The following is a 12,051-nucleotide window of genomic DNA, read 5'->3' on the forward strand; positions in this document are numbered from 1 at the left end:
CTGCCAGTACTTTACATATTCTCTCCAATGCTCTCAACAACCTATTAGGATAGGTAGTATCCCAATTTTACAGGTGGTATAAAAAGGCAATGGAAAGTTAAACAATTTGCTTAATGTCACACAGCTAAAAAGTGTAAAAGCTGAGATTAGAATCAAGATCTGTTTGATTCCAAAGCCCCTGATATTCTTACATGATATGGTCCTTATCATGAACCCACCATATCTCAGTCCAAGCCAGAGCAGCCGTCAAAAGTACGCCCTCCAAAGTCCACGAGCAGGAAGCAGGGGCTGTTTGAAGGACTTCTGTAGGACAGAGAAGCCACTGGGATAGAGGCAGGATCTGAGGTGGGCGGGCTGGAAGTAGGGGATAACATATGGCCGTCCTCTCCACTGGCACCTCTACTGCCATCGCACGGAGAGGATTCCCAGTGTGTGTCGAGAGGGAATTCACACCAGTGAGCCCTGAGGAGAGTGCTGGCTTCCTAAGGAAATAAAACACTGACCAGAAAGAGATGTGCCCTCTCCCTCATGTCCATGTAGCTGCCTTTCTTTTTTTTTTTTTTGCGGTACGCGGGCCTCTCACTGCTGTGGCCTCTCCCGTTGCGGAGCACAGGCTCCGGACGCGCAGGCTCAGCGGCCATGGCTCACGGGCCTAGCTGCTCCGCGGCATGTGGGATCTTCCCGGACCGGGGCACGAACCCATGTCCCCTGCATCGGCAGGTGGACTCCCAACCACTGCGCCACCAGGGAAGCCCAGCTGCCTTTCTTGACACCTCCAGTGGCGTTCCCTCTCCAACTACTCTGGCCTCCTCCCCCGAAGCTTCCAAACATCACTCTTAGCTGATCCACAGCTGACCCCCTCATTCTCTTCCGTTCACATCTTTGAGCAGCTATGGAGAGAGGCCAGATGCCAGCTGGCCTGGACAAAGTTCTCTCCAGCAACACCAACCTCCTGGTGACTCATTCACTGTGCCCACAGAACGCCCCAAACGACCACCCCTCCCCTCTCTATTTACTCTACTGCCTTTTAGCACTTTGAGTCGCTGGACACCTGCCCCGTTGCTCTGCTCCCTTCACAGCACAGCTCCTGCAAATATTGTCAGGATGAACTTCCTGAAAGCCAGAACACTCCTCACGTTCCTGGATCCTCACCAGCCTGTGCTCCCCAAGGCCCGTCATCAACAAGGTCCCTGAGAACCTTGGGGCTCACGAACAAGAAGGCATTTCTCCACACGGTCTTTGTTGGCTTGGTACTTGCTGCACATGTCAGCTTCACGGTGTCCTGAGGAGGAGGGAGACGACGTACAGAGGCAAGCGGTGATCTGTTTCTCAACCTTGCCTTCCAAGTCCACCTCTTAAACGTCGCCAGTATTCTTCATTCTCTTCATCAAAAGGGTCTTTCTGATTTTTCTTCTCTGTCCTTTACACCTTTCCCTTATATCAAGATCTGGACAAAGCCATTCATGATCAGAGATTCATCCACATCCACAGATCATCACTATATATATATGTGTGTGTGTGAGGAATTGGCCGGCAATAGTCTCTAATGTCTGACCATGGATCAATAGAACTGACCAACCCCCATAATCACACTTCGGTTTGATTATGAGTCTTGGACCCGCTGGGATGACCAGAGCTCTACCTTCTAGAGAGGTTTAGCTTGACTTAGAAGTCAACCAAACACGAAATGGTCAAATGGGCTTATACCCCAGGGCTTAGAAAATAGCCAGTGACCCGACACCAGAGTAATGCTCTTGCCTTGAGAACTGCTACCGTAGGGTTGAGTGAGCTCCTTGAGAGCAAGGACTTGTGTTATCTTTGTGTTCTCAAGGATGTGGTACCTGACACAGAGCAGTACCTCCCACTGACAGAGGCCTTCCTTCCCAGGATCAGGATTTCACAAACAGATACAAGTGACAATGGAATTCTCAAACAACTATTTGAAATAGACTGAAGTGGAAGAATATCAAACAGAATTTGTATGAAGCAAAGGAGGAGAAGTAGGGGAAGGGAGGGGAAAGAAGAGAAGAGAAGACATTACATATAGACAGTCTATTCTTGTTATTAGAGGTAGTTATGTTCTATCAAACAAATATTGAACCATCAGCAAATATTGAACCATCGCTCCTAAGAGAACACGGGTTAGGTTCCTGAGAGCTTCTGGTCACAACATTTTCATCAGTCCCTCAGTACATAACTTTGTTTCATGTGTGTTATCTGTTTAAAGGCACCTCATTTAATACATATTGTTGATTCATTACATTGAACTCACAGCCGACAGCACTATAGCCCACGTCTGAACAAAGCTTGTCTAATACGTCTTTTCTCCGCAAGGCAACTTGTAGCTTTCCTGTGCTTAGGAACACTGGACAGAATTTCAGCACCAGGTTTGGGTGCCATCTTGAACGGTGAAATCACCATCAGGTACAAAAATGCAAAAAGGGTGGCACTAAATAGACCAAGAAAAAGACACTTGTTTACAGCGTGAGAGCCGAAGCAGAGGCAGGATGTCTTGCGTGGCCTCAGCTGGGAACGGGCGCATCGGGAGACTCGAAGTTTTCTCCACTCTGCACGTGCCCACAAATGAGCACAGAAGGGCTGCAAGTATTGATTTGGGGATTACAAGTAAATTTTAGCAGGTAGTCAAATTTGCAGATACGGACTCCACAGACAGTGAAGATCAACGGTGCGTGCATGCGTGTGTGCGTGTGTGCGTGTATTTATAAAACAAAATTCAAGCCAAACAACAGAGGTGTTGGCTTTTCAGAAAGTGCAGCCTGGCTCAGTCATCAAGGCAGAGATAGTAAAGATATAAGGTAGACCGAGGACAGGGTAACAAGATAAAAGCAGCCTGCTGCCGGTAATGCCAGGCCTTGCAGGCGGGGGCTGTGGCCAGCAGCCAGCAGCAGAACTCTGAGGCATCTCAGAGAGAGGGGCTAAGGCTGGGTTACGGTAGCATAATGTGCCCACGTGCAGCAAGCCACACTGCTGGTCCGTGGTGCCCTGGAGGTGCAAACCTGCCGTCCCTGTCCTTTGGGCACCTCCCACACCCAGCTCTGGACATGAGGGAGACTGTCCTCCCTCCACTCGGATGCCTAATGGGTCTGTCCCAAGGATTCACCACCTAGTGGTGTGTCTGAGGGCAGCAAGCCCAGGTGCGCAGGGGTCAGAGCTACTCTAGTGAGGAACTCCCACATGTCATAATCCAATAAGCAGCCACCTAAGAGTCCCATCTCTCAGAGCAGAGCCCCAGTGGGTGGTGACCTGGAAAGAGAGGGGATTTGGGGTGGGGTCCATGAATCAACCAAACAGCCCTGAGAGCCGCTGGAGACGTTTGGGTTACAGATTGATGAGATATGACCTTTGTCTGGGTCTCCATGTCCCTAGCTCCTAGTCCAGTGCTCGGATCACAGTTGCTCATTAAAATCTGGGAGGCAGTGTGCGAAAGAGAAAACAAAAGGAGGGTGGATGGCTTGAGAGACTTCTGTTTATTAGGACAAGGTTCCACAAAGGACATCAGTATTGACCCATCAGGCTCAAATATGTATATATTTCTACTGTGCTTTGTTTCTCAAAACACCTTTGTATATGTTATTTCATTAATCCTCCGTTTATTCTATATACTAGAGGGGTCGGGGTAACTGAAACATAGAGAAGTCGAGAGATTTGAGCAAAGACAGACAATTAATTAACGGCACGGTAGCACTACAGCCCACACATTTCTGCCTGGTTTTAAGATGCGAAACAGGCCCTGAAGCGAGCACCCAGACCCCTTCTCCATTTTCACTCTGAAGGCAGCTCCCCCATCCCCAGGCCCTGGCAGCAAAGGGTCCAGGTGGCACCTGGGACACAAGGCCTGGGCTCGGGAAGGCCCACCCTGCAGAAAGCACGGGCTTCAGGCCAGAGGAACAAGAGACGTGGTAACAGGACCTGGAACCAGCGACGCTGCCGGTCTGGTTCCCGAGCTGAGTAGGCAACCAGTGCCAGGCCACACAGGCAGTTAGCACCCACAGAAGCCCTGCCCGTGGCCCAGCGGTTGCTCAAGGCAGTGAAACTCCGGGCCTGCCAGCTCCCGAGACAGAGGGCAGGTGAGTCGGGAGCCTGTATATATAGAGCCCAGGGGTCCCCGAGCTGGAGGAGAGCACCGCAGACATCCTGAGGCCTCTGGTTCACTCTGCCCTCAATGCCCGTTCAGGGAAATGGGAGTCCTTGTTCTAGACTTGATTGACTTTCCTCTCTTTGATGGCTAAAGCCTTGCCCTTAGTTTTACTCACCTCCAACAAGACTATTATACAGAAGCTCTTTGTTGGTCACCTTCTTGCAGGCTTCTCTCTCCCTCTCTCTCTTTCTCTCTCTCCAACATATGCCAAATGCCAATTTCCCATGGTTCCCAATCCCATCCTGTAATTCATCACTTCCCTATCCTCCCTCCCTGGTTCCGGATGGGAACAGCCTTTGTCTAGCCTTTCTGGTACTTTCCCACACTGTTTACACTGGTAATGCTGGGCTCACATGAGGAGAGAGAAGGCTGCTGATAGAGAAACTGGCCCTGACCAAACAGGAATGCCTGTGCTTCCTGAGGTTGGCTTTCCAACCTGGGACAAGCAAGCCGTGGACGCAGATCTGGGCATAGATCAACTATGGAGGTCAAATCAGGGATGCAGTTTCCCTTGTTCCAGGGAATGGTTTGATTTTTATGCGGGGTGGGGAGAGGCAAGCTCTGAGGCCAAGTTCTTGGGCCTCCCCAAGGCCATGCCGGCCTCTTGGATTAGGAAGCTGTTATCATCAACTGATAGGAGGTTTGCTCCGGGAGGACAGACATGTGAGTCGGTGCAGGGGGCTGCGGGGTAAAGGGGTAATGGAAGGATGGGGACCTACATGCCACCTCAGGAAAGCAGTTTCAGAGAGAGTCAGAGGACGAGCTGGAGCTGAGGGCAGAGGAGGAAGAAGACAGCCTCGAGACCCTGTCGCCCCCGGGGGCTGTGAGAGCTGGCGTGTTCCCGGGCCTGGTAGGGAAGGAGACGCGGAAAACGCAGGGTCTCTTCTTGGGAAACCCCGTTGCTCTCCTCCCCGTCGCCCTCGGGGAGGACTTACCTGAAGAAGCCTTTGCAGCCTTCGCAGGTCATAGCGTTGAAATGGAAGCCAGTGGCTCGGTCTCCGCACACACCGCAGATCCGGGGCACGTGCCTGTCGAAGTCGCCGGGGTCAGGTAGGGAAGCGCCGGCTGCCATCGCCTCCATCCCTGCAAGGACAGCAGGCAGGGGTGAGACAGTGCCAGGGCCGGCTGGCGGCCCTTCCGCCAGGAGCTCAGCAAAGCTGGGCAGCTCCCCGGGGCCCAGGCCGGAGCAGGATTCTTTGGCGCCCTCCCTTCGTGGCTCTCGGTCCCCAGCTCACCCTCCTGACACTGCGCTGGCCTCGAGCAGAAGGTGGGCTCCTAACCCAGTTGGGAGCAAACCTGTGGAGGGGCGCTGCAGTGATGCTCGCGGCGTGGCCTGGAACCGAGGTGCCAGGGAGCAGAGTCTGCGCCTGCAGCCTACAGGCTGGGCTACTTTGGGTGAGATGTCCAGCCTCTTTGCACCCCACTGTCCTCATCTGAAGAATGTGTTTCTCTTCACCGGGTGTGAGGAAGGATTATGCGAATGAACATACGCACACCACTGGTCTCAGCTCCACCTCAGCAGCGGACCTGCCGCAGGTCAGAGGCCTCTCTTGCCTAGTGTCCCCTCCAGGAGGGACGAGGGCCCTCCAACAGCCTCCAACGCCTTCAGGGCGAGGGGAAGAGGATAGACTACATGCCCAAATCAGACCCTATCGTGTCAGGCCCTCGCCGCCCTGCAGCTCAGGATGGACAGGACTTGTGCTCCTGCGGTCCTGGTACCAAATTCATCAGTCTTCTTCTCTCTCTTTTTTTTCAATATCAATTCAACACATTGTTCTGAACGTCCTTCTGAGTAATGTGAGTCATACACAGTGAACTAATCTTGTTTTCAGAGACGGCTTGAATAAATAGGCATCATCTAGAGATGGATGTCACACTTGAAGAAAGGGGGGAAAGAGATAGAGGGAACAAAGTATATAGCTTTGGGAGATCCTTCTCAGGAAGCTGCTGACAGGTCTTCCCTTGGGCAAACTGGGGCCTTGGTTTCCTGCTGCCTCTGACCCCCACTGCTGTCAGCTCAGAGCTGCTTCTGGGGTCCCTCCTGCCTCCCTGAAATGGTTTCAGACCCTGCTGCCTCCCAGTTTTATCTGAGTCCTCACATGGGTTGTTACAGGTTTAAGTGCCTTGGCTCCAGGGCAGGAGGGTCCCTCAGGACAGAAGAAAAACAAGAGAGAAAGCCAGTGGTGAGGAGACGAGCACCCTAACCCCTCCTACCCTGGCGCCATGTCCTCCCACTTAAGTGGGAGAGGCAGCTTCCAGGGGCCCTTGGGAAGCTCCAGGCTTCTTTCCAATGACTAGGCTCTCAACCTGAGCTGAGGTTTGACACATCAACGCCTGGTAAGGTCTTATTTCAGTCCATCTTCATCTCACCCCAACGAGGCAAATACTATTATTATCACTTGATTTCCAAATGAGGCCCAGAGAAGCCCAAACATTGAGGTTTTCTAGCAACTATAATTACAAAGTGCACAAAACAAATACTTAATTTTACAAAAAGAAAAATCTCCCCAAGAGCTTCAAGCCAAACAAAGGAAGCTGGACAGATAAGGACAGGTATTGTCAGTCCTGCAGGGGCAGAGGGGCCGTGATCACAGACAGATGTATTGGATTCCCTAATTTTCTCTTTCAGCTCTTCTTTTCCTGGGAACTTTAAAGTAATAATAGTGACCCTGTTGCCCATCCCTATCACAGCTAGGTTGATACTTGTTAAACGATAATGTTTATATATATACACATGCAGAGACAGAGAGAAACCCTTTAAAAAAAAAAGAACAAAGGAATGATTAACAGAAACTTTTGAGGGAGTAAGATTGGGGAGGGCATGCAGAGGTATTATGCAGTAACCATATTCCATTTCTCTGACTGGTCGGTATACAGTGTCTTATTATTCTTATTACTATTACTAAAACTCTATTTTCTGTTTTATATGCTACATAAAACATTGCATAACTGTAAAACAACTAAAAATAAAAGAGAGTGCCTTTGGGTTTGTCAACACTGTCCCTATAGCCCATATTAAGTCCAGGCTGATTCCAGGCTCCTGGAGTGTCACCCACAACCCAGACGTGGGCAGGGATCCCAGAGGCCGAATACCATTGGGGTAAGAAGAGAAACTGTCTAGGATGCTGCTTGTGGCTTGACCCCAGGTCAGCTGAGATGATGCAATTCCCAGTCATCATGATGTTGCTACAGAGTCCGTGTCATCCAGCGACCAAACATCCGGTGGATTTGGTGGAAAAAAGAGAAGTTAAATGTGAGAGTGGAAGGGAATCAGTCAGATCCGTCCAACAAGTGTTCAGCATCATCTGGGCTCACTGGAGATGTGATGATGCAAGAGAATTGAAACAACACAGCACCACAGCCGGGCAACTGCGCCTTCCTGCAACACAGTGATGGCAGGAAGGCTCCTGGCCCGGGGGTGGGACCCCAGGCACTGGGTTAGGCCTGACAGAAGGCTGGACCCGGCAGCCGGAGGCCCAGAGTGAACAGGACAATTTCAGGTGAGTTGAGAGAAAACTCAGCCCTGCTTGCGGTTATGCGCTGCTACCAAGAAGCCAGGGCCCAGGACCAAGAGTCCAGAGGTGGAGAAGAGTCCCAGGCACATATGGCCTGAGAGCTGGCAGCGCCAGGAGTGACAGGCAGAGACCGTGGAGGGCAGGAAAGAGAAAGGAGTTGGGAGCTGGATAGGAAACCTCACCATGCTGGATGGCCCCCTGGGGTCCTGGCCTGGGCATCTGCAAGCCCCTCCCACTGAGGCCTCACCCCGATCAGCCTGGCTCCAGGTCTCTGGCCGCGGGATGCTGAGGACTCTGCTGACACAGGACTGGACCGACCCACATTTGCCAAGGGCAAGGGAGTATCTCCTCTTCCCCCTGCCCGCCGCCTGCCCACGCCCGCCTCCCCTCGCCCCCGGATAACAGAAAGCCAGGAGGCTGTGGCTGAGGAGGAAACACCCACCTGAAGGAGCAGAGGAGGGAAGGGAAGTCGAGCGCAGAGGTGCCCTTCTGTGAGGGCTCACAGACGCTTCCAACCAAAAGGACCCTGAAATGAAAAGGGGAAGCACTTTACAGCTCAGCGCTGGCCTCACCGCTAGAGAGCTCATCAAGCAGGATGAGAGGCTCTTTCCAGGGGCTTTAGTCCCCAGATCAGGGACTGAAAACTTGACGGAAGTGATCTGGTGGGGGCAGACATACGGTGTCATCCCTGGCAGGACTGAAGGGGTGGGAGCCCAGCGGCAGCCAGGAAGAGCCCTCCCTTGAGGCCGGGGGCAGCAAGAGCAGTGGGAAGGAGTGGGAGTGGCATCCAGCACATGGGCAAATGGAAAGCGTAGCAGAGAGTGCTGGGAGGGAGGGAGGGCTTCTTCCAAGGGAGCGCGACTGCTCCCACGGCCCCACGCCGGGGTTTTAGGGATGCTCGAGAAACAGAGCCAGAGGGGTGCCTGGCAGGCTGCTGAGGGCGGGAAGGAGACCGGTGCCCGGGCGATGGCAGAGGCCCCTCGGGAGCTGGGAATGGTGCAGGTTAGCCCTGGCCTCTTGGGATAGCTTCAAAGACAGGTGTCTGGGATCTGCAGTCTATGGAGACTGGGTGTAGGCGGGGCAGGTGCTGCAGGGGTTAAATACAGCAACGCACTGCTTTCAAACAGGATGTTTTCTGCCACTTTTAGCTCTTCCCCAGACATGCTCAACACCTCCGGCCTCGGCGAAGGCTGACGGTGGGCTGACTCTAGTGTCCAGACTCTGGGTCTTAGTGGCGTGATGGGTCACCAAGGTGGGGCTGGTGGAATTTCACCCTTCCCACTTCCACCCACACTCAGTGCTGCTTGCCCACCCAGACAGACAAACACACACACACTTCCTCCCTTCGCTGACGCCAATAGGAAGTGGCTGGGGAGATAATAGATATGCAGGTGCCTGACCCGGAACCCTGGCAAAGGCCTTTCAGGCAAACTCCATGTGGGGAATGTTCAGACCCCCAGCTTTTGTTTCACTGCCTCCTAGTGGCCCGACTAGGCAGAGAAGGGGAGAGCCCAAGGGGTATCCAAGACCTGGGCGCAGTCCTAAGACTGCCAGCCCACTGACCCATCTACCAGCCCCTCAGGCACTGCCCACCCCCAAGGAACAACTGAGGAAAGTGTCAGTGGACCCTGCTGAGATAACGTGAACATGGCTGGCCCACTCCCAAGCACCGTGGGTGGAGGAGGGGTACCTGCAGGGTACAGACGTGTGGCCACTTCCTCCAAGCCAGGCTCTCCTCTGCTCCCTCTGCTTGTACTGCCCACGGCCCCCCAGCCAACCGGGCTCTTCTAGATGCTATCCCATGGCCTTAGCAATTTCCCAGACTCCCTGCTTGCTCCTCAGGAAGGCTGAGGTAAGGACCAAATGGGTACAGAAAGGACCACTGCTTTCCTGCTCTCAGCCCCTAAGATATTTAGAAGTCAGACCTGAGATCCAGGTAGCCTACCAGCCCTGAGCTTAAAGAGAAGGTGTTTGAGTACCTACTATGTGCCACCCGGGAGCTCATGTAACCTCCGAACAGTCCTGTGAGGTGAGGGGCAGTCTCATTCTACAGATGGCAAAACCAAACTCCAGGTAGGGCACTTTGAGGGACTTGCCCAGGGTCCCACGGCCAGGCCAGTGGTGATGCCAGGGACCCAACGAGGACAGGCTGGCTGCCCACAACAGCCAAGGGCTGCCCTTGCCTCCTGCCAACTCAACCCATCCCAGCAATAATCACCAGCACAGGCGCTAATACTCACGCCGGGCACTGTACCCTCACTCATTTAATCCTCACAACAACCTCGCGGGCGGGTACTGTTATTACCCCTATTTTAGGCATGGGGAAACTGAGGCACAGAGACGATTGCCTTTGGAGCCCAGATCTGAACCGAGGCAGCTGAGCCCCGAGTCTCTGCTCTACTTTTCCTAAGGGAGATAACTCAGTCATTTCCTCACCCTGTGCCCTGGACACCCTTCACTTCCACTAAGTCAGGGAGGAACAGACATGGCAATCCCCAGGTCATGACGGAAGAACGTCGTGGCACTTTTCCTTCCAAGGCTCCCAAATCAGCCAGGATATCTCTTCTGCCAGCCAACCCCTCTTACCTGGGAAAACCCCATTCAAAAGATGGGCCTCTCCTCCCCATGCAACTTTGCACTACTGGGTGGTCCTTTTAGGAAAGATTGTCCTAGATTTAGCCTGTAGGTCCAAGTGCATGGAAAGTGGGGCAAAGACACAGGGTGAAAAAAAATCAAGTGGAAAAACCCCCAGCTTAACACCACCCACTTTGCCACGTCATACACCCCCCACCCCCAATTCATGTTCTGAGTATAAGAGCATCCCACTGCCTTTGCTGGGGCTGTCCCCAGAGCCAACCCCTCCTGCCCTGCTTTAGAAATACCCAAACCCCTAATATTGAGCCTCAGAGAAGCAGAGGGGTAGCAGCTCAGCTCTGCAGAAAGCCCCTGGCTTCCATTCCTCCGTGGTCAGCATCCTACATCAAACCCCCTGCCTGTCGCAGTGGTTGAGAGTCCGCCTGCCAGTGCAGGGGACACGGGTTCATGGCCTGGTCCGGGAAGATCCCACATGCTGTGGAGCAGCTAGGCCCGTGAGCCACAACTACTGAGCCTGAGTGTCTGGAGACTGTGCTCCATAACGGGAGAGGCTGCGACAATGAGAGGCCCGCGCACCGCGATGAAGAGTGGCCCCCGCTCGCCGCAGCTGGAGAAAGCCCTTGCACAGAAACGAAGACCCAACACAGCCAAAAAAAAAAAAAAACCCTGCCTGAGCCTGACCCCAGGCCTGACCTTGCTTTAGCAAGAAATGAGGAGATAATGTGTTTCCTTCCAGTCATCGAAGCCACAACTGCCTCTCCCACACATCTGCCCGTCAGCTCACACAACAGACACCCCAACTTCCAGTGACTTCTGCTGCATGGGCATCCCCAGGCAGAGTCTCACCTAGGACAGTCTTGTAGGGTGGGGACTGCAGGGTGTCCTGGGGAGAGCCCCAGCAAGACAAGGATCGAAGTGTGCTACAGGGCTCAGTTTAACTCTGCTGCATTCACTAGACCCTCTTCGGAGTCCTGAGGGCAGTACAGCTGTGACTCTAGGAGGACAAAGCGGCAGACAGAGGTCTGACTTCTAAGGTCTTTTCTAGCTCTGAAAGTATGCAACTCCAAGGCTGAATTCCCATCATGATGAGGCCTTAAGACCATTCAGGAAGTGAAATTCCTTCACTGAGCGCTCTCCCCAGCCCTCCCAGTAACAGGTGAGGCCCACTGACCCCCAGATGCTAAGGCGCAGGAAGGGTGGGAGTGATGTGGCCCCTTTGGGTCTTGTGGGGACTGAGAGCCCAGGAGAGGGGCCTCCCTCAGCACGGTTGGGACTGGACTGATCAAAACGGGCTTTCTAATTGTTGACATTAGCTCAAAGTTCCCTCTCCTTCTAGAAAGAAATGCAAAGCTAAGTGATTTCCCAGCAGAGGGGGAGAAAATTCCTCTTCTTCCTAAAATTGGCCCACATGGAATCAACCACACGCTGGGCTCTCTCTGGAGCGGATGGGCCTGTGAGCATGCCAGCCACAAGTGCACACGTGCTTATGCGTGCACGCCCTTTTCTTGTTGTTTTCATTTCATCATCCTTGCAACTCTGCCCATAGAGTGCTGAACGCTGTATGACCTACCCAACTTCTTACTTGCTGTCTCTTTATCCTAGCATAACTTAGGCACAGCAGTATCATGGCCAGTTGAGGTGATGCCTTTTCTTCCTTCTTCACCATCCCCAACATAAGCCCACATTCTTTCTCCAGGAAAGTCTCAGCATTACTTCCCAGAAGAAGCTGAGGGGGGATAGAGTGGAAATGAGGGCAAGGAAAGAGGAAAGTGTACTGTAGAG

General features: G+C 53.1%; 1 protein-coding gene across 6 annotated transcripts in view; it reads right to left on the reverse strand.

Annotated features, from left to right (window-relative positions):
- Positions 1 to 12,051, reverse strand: part of VDR (vitamin D receptor) — a 55,861-nt gene that overhangs the window by 26,496 nt on the left and 17,314 nt on the right. Inside the window, exons 1-2 of one of the 6 annotated variants that reach the window (XR_004485589.2) lie at positions 8,117 to 8,308; positions 5,095 to 5,242 (exon numbers count right to left, since the gene is read on the reverse strand). Coding sequence is in view for 5 of the 6 variants with exons in the window: in XM_033436466.2 (XP_033292357.2) it covers positions 5,095 to 5,242; positions 8,117 to 8,261 (293 nt within the window). In the remaining variant the exon portion in view is untranslated. Of the gene's footprint in view, positions 1 to 1,254; positions 5,071 to 5,094; positions 5,243 to 8,116; positions 8,309 to 12,051 lie in introns of those variants that run through there. The other 5 variants (XM_033436471.2, XM_033436466.2, XM_033436470.2 and 2 more) reach the window with 5 other exon arrangements.

Source organism: Orcinus orca, chromosome 11 (genome assembly GCF_937001465.1).
Source record: "Orcinus orca chromosome 11, mOrcOrc1.1, whole genome shotgun sequence".
Taxonomy (NCBI): domain Eukaryota; kingdom Metazoa; phylum Chordata; class Mammalia; order Artiodactyla; family Delphinidae; genus Orcinus; species Orcinus orca.